At 53.9% G+C, this 15,734-nt stretch overlaps 7 protein-coding genes across 7 annotated transcripts; 3 read left to right on the top strand and 4 right to left on the bottom strand.

Moving 5' to 3' along the window:
- Positions 1 to 627: 627 nt before the first annotated feature.
- Positions 628 to 3,236, bottom strand: BDP81DRAFT_439805 (uncharacterized protein). The gene has a single exon (XM_060591438.1). The coding sequence runs from the start codon at positions 3,017 to 3,019 to the stop codon at positions 1,106 to 1,108; it is 1,914 nt and encodes a 637-aa protein (XP_060439201.1). The 5' UTR covers positions 3,020 to 3,236; the 3' UTR covers positions 628 to 1,105.
- A 295-nt stretch (positions 3,237 to 3,531) lies between these two features.
- Positions 3,532 to 5,830, bottom strand: BDP81DRAFT_439807 (uncharacterized protein). The gene is made up of 5 exons (XM_060591439.1): positions 5,230 to 5,830; positions 4,887 to 5,173; positions 4,687 to 4,828; positions 3,641 to 4,625; positions 3,532 to 3,580 (listed from the first exon to the last, which is right to left on the bottom strand). The coding sequence occupies exons 1-4, from the start codon at positions 5,367 to 5,369 to the stop codon at positions 3,971 to 3,973; spliced, it is 1,224 nt and encodes a 407-aa protein (XP_060439202.1). The 5' UTR covers positions 5,370 to 5,830; the 3' UTR covers positions 3,532 to 3,580; positions 3,641 to 3,970.
- A 523-nt stretch (positions 5,831 to 6,353) lies between these two features.
- BDP81DRAFT_465432 (uncharacterized protein) lies at positions 6,354 to 7,582 on the top strand (the record flags this gene model as incomplete). Its single annotated transcript, XM_060594279.1, has 2 exons — positions 6,354 to 6,902; positions 6,971 to 7,582. 2 exons carry the CDS (start codon positions 6,354 to 6,356, stop codon positions 7,580 to 7,582), a joined length of 1,161 nt encoding a protein of 386 aa, XP_060439203.1.
- Positions 7,583 to 7,849: 267 nt separating this feature from the next.
- Positions 7,850 to 9,364, bottom strand: BDP81DRAFT_465433 (nineteen complex-related protein 2-domain-containing protein; the record flags this gene model as incomplete). Its single annotated transcript, XM_060594280.1, has 2 exons — positions 7,850 to 9,189; positions 9,256 to 9,364. 2 exons carry the CDS (start codon positions 9,362 to 9,364, stop codon positions 7,850 to 7,852), a joined length of 1,449 nt encoding a protein of 482 aa, XP_060439204.1.
- Positions 9,365 to 9,645: 281 nt separating this feature from the next.
- BDP81DRAFT_399530 (uncharacterized protein) lies at positions 9,646 to 10,165 on the top strand (the record flags this gene model as incomplete). Its single annotated transcript, XM_060588586.1, has 4 exons — positions 9,646 to 9,729; positions 9,825 to 9,896; positions 9,953 to 10,027; positions 10,088 to 10,165. The coding sequence occupies 4 exons, from the start codon at positions 9,646 to 9,648 to the stop codon at positions 10,163 to 10,165; spliced, it is 309 nt and encodes a 102-aa protein (XP_060439205.1).
- A 167-nt stretch (positions 10,166 to 10,332) lies between these two features.
- BDP81DRAFT_136345 (Rhodanese-like domain-containing protein) lies at positions 10,333 to 11,094 on the bottom strand. Its single transcript, XM_060581787.1, has 2 exons — positions 10,632 to 11,094; positions 10,333 to 10,556 (listed from the first exon to the last, which is right to left on the bottom strand). Exons 1-2 carry the CDS (start codon positions 10,930 to 10,932, stop codon positions 10,375 to 10,377), a joined length of 483 nt encoding a protein of 160 aa, XP_060439206.1. The 5' UTR covers positions 10,933 to 11,094; the 3' UTR covers positions 10,333 to 10,374.
- Positions 11,095 to 12,927: 1,833 nt separating this feature from the next.
- On the top strand, positions 12,928 to 15,541 carry BDP81DRAFT_136365 (L-amino-acid oxidase). Its single transcript, XM_060581788.1, has 4 exons — positions 12,928 to 13,551; positions 13,604 to 15,102; positions 15,170 to 15,328; positions 15,385 to 15,541. The coding sequence occupies exons 1-4, from the start codon at positions 13,185 to 13,187 to the stop codon at positions 15,385 to 15,387; spliced, it is 2,028 nt and encodes a 675-aa protein (XP_060439207.1). The 5' UTR covers positions 12,928 to 13,184; the 3' UTR covers positions 15,388 to 15,541.
- The last annotated feature ends 193 nt before the right edge of the window (positions 15,542 to 15,734 follow it).

Here is a 15,734-nt window from a genome sequence, read left to right on the forward strand (position 1 = left end):
ATTGATTGAAATGGCTAAGATGTGTATGACTGTTACTGGAATTGGTGTTCTGGTGTATGGCGTTTGGGCAAGAGGTACGTCCAGATCGACTGGACATGGTGACAGACAACCCATAATCGATGATGTTTTGAACAATGAAGATGGGACTCTCCCAGATCATCGCTCTCATCTGCTTGCACCACGATGCTTGAATTGAGAGGCGGTTGAAGCCATCGTCAATCAAGGCGTAGACAATCTTGCTGTTACACGGCAAGGGAGGCCGCCGGACCTCAGCGGGCAAGGCAAGAGAAAGGTGAGGTATAAGCCGGAATCAAAACGAAATACGTGTGTCGTGCTGCCGTTTGTGTCCATAAACGAGACTAGGGATGGAAGTGGGAGTAAAATTGAAGATGGAATTTCCCAAAACCACTTACACGGGCTGGATCCGAAGAACGACGAGTTCGGGGGACCAGGAGAGGACGGAAGGGACGTAAAAGTTGGGGGGGATGGAGTGACGTTGAGTGAGAGCGGCCGGGGTCCCTGCAGTCTGCCTTACGTAAGGTTCTTGCTGACTAACAAGGATCTTTCCTCACCGAAGGCACCCGTGCTCACCGAGCTGCCTTCACCTTGGTGCGGACCTCGCGAGCAAGACAACGGTGCCTCGTGGCACCTCACCTACTAGGAAGTATGAAAAAGGATAGAAGAATATGTTATCTAGTAGATCTCATGCTGATAAACTTTTTGAGAGAAAGATACTCGCAAAAAGGATTGAGCTTGAGCGAGTAGGAATTTTCCACATGTTTAAGTCTGTTTTGCAATTCAAAGTCCAACTTTGCTATTACAGTGAGGCTGCGGTGAGGATCCTCCCAGCCTGTCAGCCACCACTTTCCAGCGTTTCTTGAATTGAATGATCAAACTCATTTTGACAATCAAATCTGGAATCAACTGATGTCCTGAGAAGTTCACGACTTGGTTCGCGGCGCACTAGGTTTACTGAATCATCTTTATTTGAATACTCGTCCCAATATTGGACATTGCAGCTACTCTCTCATCGAGGGTATCATCTTCAACGACAGGCTGCTTGGTCTATACAAATTTCCTCCCCAACCCAAGCACCTTGCCTGGTTTAGCTCCGTCGACTTTTGTCAGGGAAGAAAGTGACCCGTGACATGTAACGAGGACCAGGGGGATGCCTCACCACGAGATTCCCTCGGACTCCAACGTTGGGCTCTACCCGGGACCGCAAGGCCAGAGCAGTAGAGGCCGGCAAGCCCCAAACCGAGTAGCCTCTTTCCATGCTCTTCCTGACACAGTCCCGTAGTACGCCGGTGAACCTTTCAGCTGTCGGATGCTGCACAATCCCCATCTCTTTGAAAAAGTGAGGGAAATTGTCAATGTCATGAAGACGGCGGACTTCGGTGGATAGTCGGAGAGCGGCACCGGGAGGGGGTGCGCCATGGCGGTCGAAGAGCTCGTCCTGGATTTGCTTCAAGGTCTTGTCGTTGGATGGTCTCGCGATGCGGCGGAAGAGCTCGGAAAACATGAGGAGTCGGTAGGAGGTACGATTTGCCTCAAAGGTTTTCTTCAGACGATACCCCGAGACGTGATCTGGCTCAAGATAGCTCAACTCCGGCATATTGGAGCCCTTCTTGTCGAGCATCCAGACAACATTGCGCGTGATAGCCTCGGTGATAATCGCTTTTCTCATGGTCTCCGTCATATCAATATCGCTGATGAGGAGGTAGACAAGGAGGTGGCCAAGATTCGGGCAGGCTATCTTTGAGGTCTTCCCACTCATGAATCGCTTGATTTTGTTGTTGGCGTCGGTGACCAGTTGGGAATCCGCCGTCGCCAGGCAGAGGAGGAGGTGGAATAGATGGAAGTAAGACTCGATTGCCTTCTCCGATGCATGCCGCAACGTGCTCATCTGCGGAATCCTGACATTATCGTTGCCCCTGTATGCTGCGCCGCTAGGTGCTTTGCTTGCATCTACTTGATTTAGCCGCACGACAATGTCGTTCATGAAGGCGGCGAGTACCCCGACTGGAGAGCTGTTTGTGCTCGGTAACGAGATAGCCACGGCTAGACTATGCATCACGGGTACCACATAGTCCTGGACGGCGCGCCAGTGGCGGCGGCTTAGAGGCAGCGGAAGCCAGTGTTCGAAGGCGACGTTGTGGACAGAGAAGCGGACTCCCAGGTCCTGAAATGCTGGTAGAGAGATGAGATCGAACTCCGACTCGATGGTCCGCCTGCGTTTGGGGACCATAACGCCCACGCCGAGCTTTGTATCTCGGAAGTTGGTTTTGGTGACGAAGCATTGGAGTTCTCTCAACCGGATAAGGTCATATGCGCGAAGCATGTCTGCAATCCGCGGCAAAGCCTGTGAGAACGAGAGGAGATCCGCGAAGTCGAGTCTGTGGAGGGTTTCTAGCAGAAGCTCGTCCGGTAAAGCGGCCAAGACACATCCCTGCTGGTTCTCGGAGGTGGCCACTGGAGTCGCAATACTTGATGAGGAGAAGGGCGACGGCGGCGTTGGCGACAAGGCTTTTAGGGCGTGCCTTCGAGCTCTTCTAAAGTCTGCCTTGGTCTTGGTTCCGTCAAAGTCGCAGTGGGAGCACTTGAAGTTCTGCTGGCATTTGAGGCTCTCTTGCCGATACCACTCGAGAGGCTCGGTGTAATCGCCGTCGGACTGCTCCAATGAGTCGCTACTGAAAAAACTCAACATCTGTATGGCAATGCCTCTGAGAGTATACGCCGGCGTGTATCCCTCGAACGTGTTGAGAATCGATGCGCAGATGTAGGTTTCGAAGACGTTGGGATGTATCATTCGCGTGTTCATCTTGATGGTGGGAGCGACGAGAGGATAGCGGTCTCCGAAGTTGACGGTGGTGTGCATGGGCATCCAGCCCTCTGGCTGTAGAACAAGGCATGCCCGGCGAATATCGTTGTCTCTTGTGTGCAAAGTGACCCGGGGATACGGGTTTCGCTGCAACTCGGCAAAGTCCTGAAGCAGTCGGCGTTGGAGGTGTGCGGCCATGGTAGAGGATGGTTGTTGATTATCCCTTTAGTTGATGATAACGAAGACTGCTGATCTAACGGAGGATGGAGTTTGAGACTATTTTGCTTCGTTATGTATGTAACAAAAGACTGAGGCCGCCTTTTCCTCAAGATTATTCTTCGGAAAGGTAGTTCGGGCTGAGTCAATCGGCGGATGTTGTAGTTGCACCTTGTTGGAGTGCCGTCGTTTGGCCTCACTTTTCGCAGAGGCCTCAATGGGGCAGCGCAGGCGCACAGCTAAGCACACGCCCACGATCCTTCCGAGAATCATCTTTCTTACACTGGTAGGTGCTGCATTGCTCCCGAACGCTGTTGCATTTGCAGAATTGGGAGAAATAAAGTTCAGGCGCGGACTCCCATTCCCGCTTGCCTATTGTACCCAGTCGGGTTCCGGTACTCGATCATGTTGTGCTTGATCCGTAATCTTGCAATATTTCGGGTAGAATGCGACGATCAATAAGACGCTCTCAGGATGACTCGAGCCCTTCCTACCAGCACAAACGGGCCGCCGCTCGGGATGTTTCCGATAGATCAGAATGCCCTGGAATCGGGTAAGCGTCTAGTGTCACCGAGAGAAACAGCACGGCAGGTAGCAGAATACCAAGTGAAAATAATTTGCAGAGGAGGAAGAGGGCATTGTGGGGGACGGAGGAGAACTCGTGGCTCCTTTCTACTGTCTTGTCCCAAGCCCGTTTCTGAGCTCGTCTATTGTATCTTGATATCGAACAAACGCTCACTCTTTTGCTGTACCCTGTGGAATTCCCATTCGCAAACCAGAAGAGTGCTCCGCTAAGCCCCCTATCAATGGAGGGGGTGCCGGTGAAATCAAATCGCCGGCCAATGCCAAATTAACCTAAAGGTAGATGCTCACCGCTACCCTAACGCCGCCAGTATGCAATGAGAAAAGGTGAGAGTATCTCGGCGGATCCCTTCAGCCCCGCCGAGGTGATTGTTGCTTCATCTGTACCCTCCGTACATTCATAAAGGTTGATTTAGTCTCAAAGGTCTCCGTCTTGGGATTCCAGAACCCCCAGACGTCGATCAGCACGAATCCCTTGGGTAGCTCACATTCGACGAAGCCCGAAACGAGAATGCAGCCACGCGGAGGAGACGGTCGCGTGGGCTTCCAAGACTGCGCCAGTTTCCTTCGAAAGTCTCTTGCAGGGCCGTCTGTTATTTGCTTCATCCCCTCTATATGGGATATAGCAGTGTCCCTGACAAAGTTGGTTTTGCCGCCGCTCTCAGGCTCATCTGCCTGTGACGCATCCGTTGACTTGCTGACATTGTGAGAGGCATTCTCTGCCGGCGTGCCATCGGGAGTCTGTCTGTTGGCGGACGGAAGAGGCCCCTGAGCTTTTTGTTGCATGTTGCCACCGCTGACTGGTGGGAACGGTTGGACAGGCTTGCTTGACTCGAAGCCAAGGGCTCGGGAAATATCCATGTAGTGTTGTTTTACCAACGCACTCGTAAAAGCCCACGATGACACGGCCATTGCATCCGGCCAAAGTATCTTCTGCAGGCGTTTGACCGTCAAAGAGTCAACGGGCTGAGTTGACCAGTACAGTCCATCGCCTTGTAGCAGTAATCTACAGCGGATTGTCAGCGGCTGGCTCGTCGCGAGGCATGGGTTGGTTTGATATCGCTTACCCAGAAGAGTAAAAGACCGGCGGTGGACGGTATGGGAAGTCAATGTCCAACCAATATCTACGAAGCTTGACTGAGTTGCCACATCTGGCTGTGATTACAGGGTGCCTTTCGACCGAGGACTTTACCCAGCTGGCCAGATCGGCTAGTGACGGCGGTCAGTCAGGAGAAAACTTGCAGCCGAGACTCGGGTAGGTACTTACAGCGGATTTGAGTAAGTTTTCCCTTTTGCTTGCTGAGCTTGACGAATTCTTGCCACTCGGGGTCGCTGCCTTTGTACGGCGGTTGGCTGACGGACTTTGTCGTGAAAGGGAACGGAATAAACCAGGGTTCGGCCTCCTCCTCTGCTATTTCTTCGTCGAGTGCCTTCTTCTCGGCCGGTGACAGCTTCTCGTATTCTCGGTCTACATGTCGGAAGAAGGGATTTAAAACGGTGGACCAGTAAATGTGCCAACACGCAAGCGAAATGCCTGCTCCGATGAGAAATGTTCTAGACGTAAGATTAGTGGAAGCGCACTTGACATTATCTGTATCCTGTTGACGTACCCGGCCCTGAATCTAGGTTTTGAAAGCTTGACCCTCTGTACTATGACTGTTTGTTGGCTGGGAACTTGTGGCGCGACTGCACGAACAGCCAGGGTGCTCGCATTCGTTATGCCAGCGCGAGGTCGGAATACCCGCCACATCACTGTAGAGGGGGCTCGCCGAGCGCCGGCTGCCGAGGACGGGAGCGAGACGAGTGATTTTCGGCGAGGGTTTGATGGAGTCTGATGATGATGCTTTAAATTCGGCGCGGTTCTTTCGATGGTGGATGGAAATGGAAGGATGGCAACGGCGACGGCGGCGGCGGCGGCGGGATGGATGGTGACGAGAGGGTAACCATGGAAGCCTGTAAAGTCGCGGTTGTTGATAGAATATTCAGGGCGCAATACGACAAAGCAACCTAAGCTGGCCTGGTGTATGACCGTGACTTCGTGGCGACCTGGGCAACTGCTTCGGTGTGCGATGGAGGACAACGTTGACTTGGAGGCAGGATGCGCTGCCACTGATCGTCTTTCGCACCAAGCCAACGGGAGGTTCAAGATGCGTGGATGCGTTTCCTATCGGCACACAGTGTGACGAGAGCCCCTCCGATAACGTCCCGCCACTCTGCTCTGTCGGCTGCTGCATGAACCGTTGACTGTTGACCGAGGAATGCGGCAGCTGCAAATGGGCTCGGGGCTTACCTAAGGCAACTAACTCCACAGCTGCCCCGACTCCCCAGCAGGTACGTACAGTGCAAGCCGGAGGACAAGAATCACGGACCGCCTGGAGGACCCTCCAAGTTCCGTTCAGGTCCCTACCTTACCAGAGAGCAATTACCTAAGCTTCATGAAGAGGCACTAGGTGCGTGAGTGCTTAGGTACCTCTAGGTCCACTTGCAGGCTCCTCCGGAAGAACATCTCTGCCGATCTCCGCTATTGGGACACGGGGGTTGAATGGGCTTAGCCTGGAACGTGTGGCAGTAGCAATAGCGTGCAGGCGCAGCACTGTGAGCTCGACATCCTCGACGCACGCCGCAGCTTGGAGAGAGCAGCAAGCAGCATACAGCCGCATCCACAATCCTCCTCCCCTCCACGACATCATCATCGAATTCCCATCTACGAGCTCAAACCACATCAGACGATACCATGAAGCTCTCCGTAGGGCTTGCGGCTGCCCTGACCGGCGTCGCGACCGCGCTCTCCTCTGATCAGCCCGCTGACGTATATCTCCTGCAATCGAAGCAGCCCTCGAGCTCCGATATCCCATCATTACCACGACAGATTGCCCGCCTTATCCTCCTTCAACGTCTGTCCCCCGAGGGTCAACATGCATCCTGGGATCTTCCCGAGTCTATCTCCAACGAGAAGGCTGTTAGCTACTTGAACGAGTTCGGCAAGGCCCCTCAGGCCCTCTTCACCAATGCCGCCTCCACAGACCCGTCCCAGCTCGTCGTCATGCTCGAGGGCATCACTGCCGACGATGCCAAGACGCTCCAGAAGTCTCTTGCCACCTCTGGACCTACCTTCAGAGTCGGAGATGCTCCCTCCATCACAGCCAATGACATGTTGCTGGCGAACGACTTGCCTTCCGTTGGCGTTACCGTGAAGAACTGTGCTTTCGATAAAGCCATCAACCCCTTTGCCGAGCAATGTTGGAGTGGCAAGTCATCAGTCGTCAGATTTGATACCAAGAAGGTGAGCATCGAATACCCTCCACAGACGTTGCATGCTTCGCAGAGAAACTAACGCTTTCCCCTTCCCAGGACTCGTCGATCCTCGTGTCCCTCACCGAGAACGCCACCCTTCTTAAGCAGCTTGCTGCCAACGGTGAGATGGAAACCGTCATCATCGCGATGCCCGAGTCGTCTCGCAACTCCAAGCTGCGTCATTGGTCCTCCAAGCCTGAGGAGCTCCGTCGTCGCCAAGCCGAGGAAGTTATGACAATGACCGAGACCGACGACCACGACCAGCCCGCTCCCACTACCCCAGTCCAGAGCACGGCGCCATTCGTTGGCAACGCCGAGCGAGGCACCATTCCTTCTTGCTTTGGCTCGCAGGATGCCTGTGTCAAGGCCACTGGTAACTGTTCGGGCCACGGCGAGTGCTTGAACAAGTACGCCAGAGCGGATGGCCAGTCCGCCGGAACATGCTTTTCCTGCTTGTGCCTCGGAACTAAGAATGAGACGACGGGCAGTGTTACTCACTGGGGCGGCAAGACCTGCAGCAAGATTGATGTCAGCGTTCCCTTCTGGCTTTTTGTTGGTTTCGGTATCGCCATGGTCGGTACCCTCACCTTTGCTATTGGTCTGCTCTTCAGCGTTGGCGAGGAGAAGCTTCCGGGTGTCATTGGCGCTGGCGTCTCCAAGACCAAATAAGGATCGTCATTGGATGGTCATTTAACAATAGGAAAGGATGGGCCTTGACCTCGATCAAGGCAGGGTGATTGTGCTTATAATTGGCAAGTGGTAGTCTGTACCATAGGTGTATTCTCATGCGGCGTTGGCATTGGCAGGACATTTCTCTCTTTATACGGAGAGGTTATTTCTTAGACAATCGAAAAGAATTGAAGCTACGATAACGAAATTCCTCTTTCTCGTTTTGTGGTATCGAATATGTGATGCTGTAGGTCCTAGCTACGACACCTAGTCGACGTCTCCTACGTCCGGTCGATTATTTGGTGTTGTTCCTAAGCTCTCGAGGCCCCTTTCAACCCTCAGCTCGCTGGCCCCGGCATTCGTAATTTGTCTAGCTGGCGATTGCGTAGCCGATTCGACCGATGCTCCGTTGCCCACTGCGGCGGTGTACTTTTGCCCAGCTTCGTTGAGCAACTGCTGAACCTCATCCTTCCTGATTGTGATACCGTCCTTCTCCTGTCTCAACTCATCCACCCGCTTCTTCTTCTCCGCAAGCTCGAGCTCCATGGCGCGCATTGTCGCCTGTAACCTCGAGAGACAATCCGTCAGACTCGGCAGCGGCGTGATCTTTGGCGGGACCTGTAGGAGCTGCTCGGCGGGATTGCGCTCGGGCTTCTCTAGGCCGTCCATTCCCGATCTTGTCTGTGCCGCCTCAAAGGCCGCGCGCCGTGCTGCCTCCGAAGCATCAGACTCATCGCCCGAGTCTCCCTCGGCCATCTTGATCTGCTCAGCCATTTCGCGCCTGCGGCGTTGCTTCTCCTCCCTCTCGGCCCTCTTGCCCAGCGACAAGCCTCCGTCCTCGACAAAGTCGTCGAATCCTTCGCCGAGATCTTCATCCTCAGCAACGAGGCGAGTTTCGGTCTTCTTCTTCCGCAGAGAGGTTCCGCCCTCCTCTGTGTCGTCAAAGGAGATAAAGTCCCCATCCTGCTCTTGCGCCAGTCGAGCCCGACGCTGCTTCCTCTCCTGGATCTCGGCTTCGGTAAGAATATTTGTCTCTGCTGGTAGAGATGCAAAATCATCCTGGTTGACTATCACCGCGCCCTCTAGCTCGGAGGAGTCCAGATCCATCCCATCTTCATCTTCCATGCGCTGGGAAGTCATATTCTGCGGCGTGTTTGGCGTCTCGTTTTGCAGTTCGCTTAAGTACTCTTTGCTGTACTTTGGACGGTCTTCGTCTTCGTCGCGGAATGACCGCATGGGTAATCGGTTCTTGATCGCGCTGTTCTCGAGTGCCTGGTGGCCCAAGGTCGATTTCTTCGGAGTCGTGTACTCTGGCTTCGCTCCCTCGTCGCCATCGCCTCCAGCGCCGCCGAAAGACAGCCTCGAGGAGGACTGGCGCTTCTTTTGTTTCAGCGAACTCGATCGACTGACCGCAGGACGAATGACCACGGGCCCATCATCATCCTCGTCGTCCTGTTCCGCGACCCTGGGTTTGGGTTTCGGTTTCGTGGTTGCGCCGATCGCGACGCCGCCATTCGAGTCGTCGGTTTCGTTGAAGTTGATACTCTTGCGCAAACCAGATTGACGAAATGGCTTTCTCGTGAATTTTACTGCTACCGGTTCACCTTCTAGAGACTCATTAGCCTTGCGAACTATATCAGCGCAAGGTCTCTAGAAGGGGTCTGCAGACTCACCATCTTTCACTGGCGCTTGGCCAGTTGGCGAAGCTTTTCCCGTGTAATCTTCGTCGTCATCAAGGACCTTGATTACTTTCGCTTTTCGTTTTGGCGTGAATGCACTCATTTTGTACAATTTGAGGTTGCAAATGCGACTTTTGTTGATGTGATGTCAGTCGGACAGGCAGCTTCGCGACCTCTCAAAAGGTCGAATCGATAACGCGCCGATAAGAAGTTTATCTCCACGTGACTCCACCCAATTTTCCAGATAACGGTCCCCCTCGGTCAGGCTGAGGTGCAAAGAGCTCCGTCGCGTCGCAAAGCTCATCTCGCGCGACATCATCAAATCGGCACCCACCCATTGCACCGATTCCCGGCACTCTACACCTACCCACACAACTAGTCAACATGGCGCCCGCACAGCCCGAGCTGAAGAAGGTACGGAAGCCCCGATTCCTCACAGACATACCAGAGTCTCCAGACCTGTTTGATGTACTGCCAGATAACGGAAGCCATGCAAGCTGCTTGGCCATTCCTCATTGTCCCCAGTACTGTTTGAGAGTTCAGAAAGCTAACTTGTCTTCCAGTACCTTGACAAGAGACTGTTTGTGCAGCTCAACGGCAGCCGCAAGGTCATCGGTGTCCTCCGCGGTTACGATGTACGCAATTCCCTGACAATCTGCTTGGATGCGAACCCTGCTAACCTGTGGCGCAGGTTTTCCTGAACATCGTGCTGGACGAGGCGGTCGAGGAGAAGGAGGGCGGCGAGAAGGTTCGGATAGGCATGGTGGTATGTTACAAAAGCCCCTCTGCAACCTGCCTTGGGCTATAGACACTAACACAGCAACAGGTCATCCGCGGCAACTCCGTTGTCATGCTGGAGGCTCTCGAGAGAATCGGCGGCGACGATCGCAACCACCAGCGGTAAACGGGGCATCTCTGCCCGGTGGTCGACTTCCGCGAGAATGCAGCACATGTTTTACAAGTTGGCGTTATGACGGCAAAAAGATGATTTTTGGTTTCAGAGACAAGGATGGGGATGAAATATGCTAGATACCAGCACAACGATGTCACATTCAAACGGTTCAGAAGTAGGAATGTGCAGCCTACCATAGGCCGGGACGGAGCGGGGCGTGTCTATTTGTCGAGACCGGCCCAGGTCTTCTCGTCATACCAGTCCATCTTACGGCCGCCATACCTACGAACCCAGCCCTTGATGCCGCCTTTGAGGATGACGGCCTGCACGGTTGTTTCGCCGATCTCGTTGAAATAGTCCTGCAGCCAATTCGCTGACCTGGGACCACGGCCATTACTGCTTCCTGAGCGGCTTCAGCAAGGGGGGAAATGCCAAAAAGAGGTCTAGACAGTCACAAAAGGCAAACGGCGGAACTCACCGCAGTAAAATACAACACGCTTGATACCAGCCTGTTTGCACAGCTGATGAATGATTGTTCTTGTCTGATAGAGGGATTGGGCTGGAAAGTTGATGGACGTTGAGATGGTGCCGCCTTCAAAGTCGTTCCGGCGCACATCAACGAGCAGGAAATCTCGGGATGTGTCGTTACCAGCCGCAGCTTGAGCCTCAAGCAACCCCATCACCTCATTTGCCTCGATTTCCGGTGACTTGGCTTTGGGAGCGGGAAAGGCCGCCCACCATGGCGGGGTCTCTGGCGTTGTGGCTGCGGCCTCTGCCATTGCGTGCTTCTCGTAGACCACTGAACCCAGCTCTGGTGTAACTTCAGGCTCTTTCTCTATCCAATGTGACGAGACGCCAGCCAGTTGTTCCTGGCGCTACGTGGTGATGTGTGACCGGTTTGCGGACAGAGGTTGTGCGTACGGCAGGTGCGAAGGTGCGGGCGTAGAGTTGCGGGCGCAAGTTACCCCGGATTCTGCAATAAGATCTCTACTTAGGTGATCGTGACCGATTTGACGGGAGGACGATGGGGGGATTAACGGGTTTGGGCAGTTGAGAAGAGAGTTGCAGAGCCGCGGAAGCCATCAAGCGAGCCAAGCGGTGCGTTCAATCTGCAAAACTCTCGGCACTCTGCGATTGTGGAGATTCCCGCTCGGAATCTTCTGTCATTCCGGGGCGTTTATTGGCTACCAATGATGCCATTACACCAAAGGATGCTTTCTGCAACTTGAACCCTTGCGCCCGTCACACTCTATTCCCCATGAGAGTCAGCTCACTACCCGAAACTCTCGTACGCCAAGATAGACTTTGCTCAACTACATTCAACTACAACTATCACGACTTTTGGAGACAAGTTGTTGGTTTCTTCTTCTCTTTCTCTCTTCAAGTTTTGATTCTCTGAACAGCACCACCAACCAACCATCTTGCTTCCCCGCCCACATGCCGAGACTAAAACCAATGCATCCCTTATCTTTTCCCGTGGGATTCGGATCGGCTATCTCAACCAATTAGTGGGGAGCTCGGCACTCTTGTCCACCTCAACCTTGAATCCCCCCGAAGCTGTGTTGTTGCGGTATTTGTCCTTATCTCAATTATTGATTCGCGGTTTCCAGGTTCCCGGCTGGCAAAGACAGAAACTTTCCCACCCAAATCCACATTACCTACAGCAATCTATTCGATGATTGTAAATCAACCTTGAGAGCAACCCGTTACCGGAGCCGGGCCGGTCAACTCACGCATACAAACCCGAGATGATGCCACAAAGTTGTGGTCTCCTCTGTTGAGCCTATCTATCTACGGATATATCTTATCTTCCATCGTAGATATCGCAGGCCCACTCGCTTATGTCAGAGAGAAGGAATATGCCAAGCGGCGTAAGGCCGACTCTCTGGTTTGTGCCTACGCATGGTCGTACATTTCGTTCAGTTACACAACTTGATCTCGGGCGAGCTTACGCTAGCTTCGACGGAATGTATTGCTCGATGTTTCGGATGTAAGACTGCACCGCCATCACCGCAAAGTCCGCCAGGCAACGCTGGCTATCACATCGGAGTAGATGACTTCAACCTATGACTCTCCCGGAGTGAGCCGGTAAACTGCAAGTCTACAGCCAACATCCCTGGCATCCCCGTCTTATCCCATGATCTCCATCTGCCATGTTCATCCCAAGGGCGCGAAGAGACGAACTAAGGCGCCGACAACATAGCCACGGCAGATGAACAAGCTGATAGGTTCCCGGTCTCGGTAACCTCGAACCTCCACACAATCCTTCGCCCTCTCTCCTCTTCCCCCACCGCGGCCTCCGGAGGCTAAGACTCCAAGAGAACGGGGCCGTCGTATACGGCATGGGTTCGTTCGCCCCGCCAAACACGTTGAATTCGGCCGCTATGGCTTCTCGACCCTATCTTCCCGCCTACACCGCACCGCCTCCACTGATAACGTCCAACATCCAATGACTCGGATCCTCTAAACAGACGACATCCGCCCGTGTGCGACGTCAGTCTGCATGGCAACCACATGGTGAGCCATCGAAGTGCCTTTTGATTGTCATTTCTCACCTGCTTCTTCTGGCATAGTTGATGCTTTCAACAAGGGAAGGAAAGCAAAAGGCGCGGGAAAGTCTCCGATGGAGCCCAGGCTTGCCGAATATTGTTCCAGTACCAGCTACCCTTGACGTTGTATCTACCGTCGTCCAAGTGCCACTTGTAGTGTAAGCGGTCCGACACCGCCAAGTCCCAACCGGTTGTCATCCGATGACCAATATCGTAGTATTCATGGATTGGGCACCGATGGTACGGTTCATGCTGTGGCCGTCGGCCGCGTTCTCGAGGCTACACCGGGATCGATATCGATTTGACGACAGTCCGGGTAGTGGCCGGCGTCTTACTCGTTACCGGCGTACTATCATCGACACCTGTGCCTGACTATAAAGAGGTGCGGGCGCATCTTTGACAAGGAGACGAGGAATTCCTAGAGATTCATCCTCACGCCAAGCTTACCCCGGATTCCCTCTGATCAGCCTTCTCCATTTACAATGGCTCGTTGGTTCCTCTCTTTCGTTGCCGGAAGCGCCCTTGCGGCGGCTTCTGGACTTCCCATGAAGCTCGAGACAAGGAGCGCAGTCACCTCTCGCGTATCCAACATTCACATCACTCTCGAGGAGCCCATCGAGGAGACCGTCACATTCACCTACGGCTCATGCCGGGGTGCCTCAATGGGCGATGCTCATCACACCATCGTCAAGTCAGAGGTGCGCAACTCTCAGCGTCTCGTCTGGGTCCTCCCCGAGGATGCTGCCACCGACGGATGCATCTCTGCGTGGAGTGTTTCTGGCGAGTTGAAGGGCCGGAGTGAACCCCAGACTCTTCACCACAAGTGGAAGCGTCGGGCTCTGAAGAGATGTAAGTGTGCTCGCAACGATGATGTACTATCTCATGATCTAACGCGCTATAGCTATTGAGATGAACAACGGCACCGGCATCGACACGCTCGGAGCCTGGTTTGAGGGTGTCAATCTCCTCAAGGACAAGGAGCCTACCACCGTGGATGTCGACGCTGCAAAGTCCAAGCACGTTGCCATTGTCGGCGCCGGAATGGCTGGTCTGATGAGCTACCTCGTCCTCTCGCAGGCGGGCATGACCAACATCAGCATCATCGAGGCTGGTCAGCGTTTGGGAGGCCGTGTGCACACCGAGTACCTCAGTGGTGGTCCCTTTGACTACTCCTACCAGGAGATGGGTCCCATGCGCTTCCCTGAGCACTACGTCGACCCCAAGACCAACACCACCTACAACATCACGGATCACCAGCTCGTCTTCCAGCTTGCCGCGGAGATGAACGAGCTCAACAAGCACGACAAGAACCTTAGCGTTGACTTCATCCCCTGGATCCAGAGCAACCAGAACGGTCTCTCCTACATGAACGGCATCAAGCTACCCAACGGTCTGCCCCCTACTCTGGCTCAGATCGCCGCCAACTCATCTCTGGCTGTCGCCACTGTCTACGATGAGTCTACCAACACCCTCAATGAGAAGGTCGACGAGTATCTTCCTGGCAGTGACTTTTCTGTCCGCATGGCTCAGAACATGTTCAAGGCCCACCGCGAGTTCCTCGACTCTGGTCTCCAGGGTCTCGGTGGCGATGTCTGGTCCGAGTATGCCTTCATGGTGAACTACCTGAAGGGCTCTCTCAACGACACGGATGCCCTGGGCAGCTATACCGCCACCTCGTTCTGGGACACTCTCTACGAGGGCATGTACTTCCAGGCTGCTTCTTACAAGACCATCGACGGCGGTCTCAGCCGTCTCCCATTGGCCTTCCACCCTCTCGTTGACGACATCACCACCATGGACCGTAAGATTGAGCGCGTGCAGTTTGACTCGGAGAACTCCAAGGTCAACCTCCAATGGCGCGAGTCCTTCAAGAACCAGACCTTTGAGACCTCTGAGTACGACTACGCCCTGCTGGCTGTTCCCTTCTCCATCATTCGCAAGTGGCGCCTTCCCTCCCTGCCTTTGACCATCTCCAACGCCATCAAGGAGCTTCCCTACACCAGCGCCTGCAAGGTCGCCCTCGAGTTCTCCGAGCGCTTCTGGGAGCACTACGAAAACCCCATCGTCGGCGGCTGCAGTACCACCTCTGACATTGCTGGTATCGGCTCCACGTGCTACCCCTCGTACAACATCAACGGCACAGGCAAGGCCACCATGTTGGCCTCATACATCTCGGGCGACTGGGGCCACCGCTGGGCTTCCGTCTCGGAGGAAGAGCACGTCCAGTACGTTCTCGATGCCATGGTTGAGATTCACGGCGAGAACACCCGTGAGCTGTACACAGGCAAGTACAACCGCCGCTGCTGGGTTCTCGACCCCCTTGAGAGCGGTAGCTGGGTCAGCCCCGTTGCCGGCCAGCATCAGCTTTACATCCCCGAGTACTTCAAGACGTACGACAACGTAAGTTATGACCTGCTCTTGACTAGATTACCGAGCAAAGAAGAGAATGCTAACATTGCACAATCAGATGATCTTCATTGGCGAGCACACTTCCTACACCCACGCCTGGATCGCCTCTGCCCTCGAGTCTGGAATCCGCGGGTCTGTGCAGCTGCTTCTCGAGCTTGGCCTCGTTGATGAGGCCAAGGCTGCTGTCAACAAGTGGATGGCTAGATGGATCGATGTTGTAAGCTCAAGTTTTCAATCACACGGTGATGCGCCGTTGCTAACCTCAATGACTAGTGATCAAAAATAATGATAATAACTGTTGGAAACCCGAAAACAACGGGTTCAGGAGGGACTGATTTGTCGCCAAGGGATGGCAGTACATAATCTTACATAGTGTGACGATTAACGAATAATAGATCAATGACATCTCATCCCATATTGCCTTCTAATACCACCATCTGCACGCGCCTCTGCAGCGCGTCTGTATCTCACTGGAGGCGTTCGATGAACAGAACCACCAACAACGCACATTCGCAAGGATCCCCATAACATAAAAGACAACAACCCACATGGCCATTCCCAACTAGCCTCCCTGTCAAATCTGCATGCAGCCGAATGTATTAGAAATCGATTTTGGGCTCAGC

The sequence above is a fragment of the Colletotrichum phormii genome, assembly GCF_030913505.1.
Source record: "Colletotrichum phormii strain CBS 102054 chromosome Unknown BDP81scaffold_30, whole genome shotgun sequence".
Classification (NCBI taxonomy): domain Eukaryota; kingdom Fungi; phylum Ascomycota; class Sordariomycetes; order Glomerellales; family Glomerellaceae; genus Colletotrichum; species Colletotrichum phormii.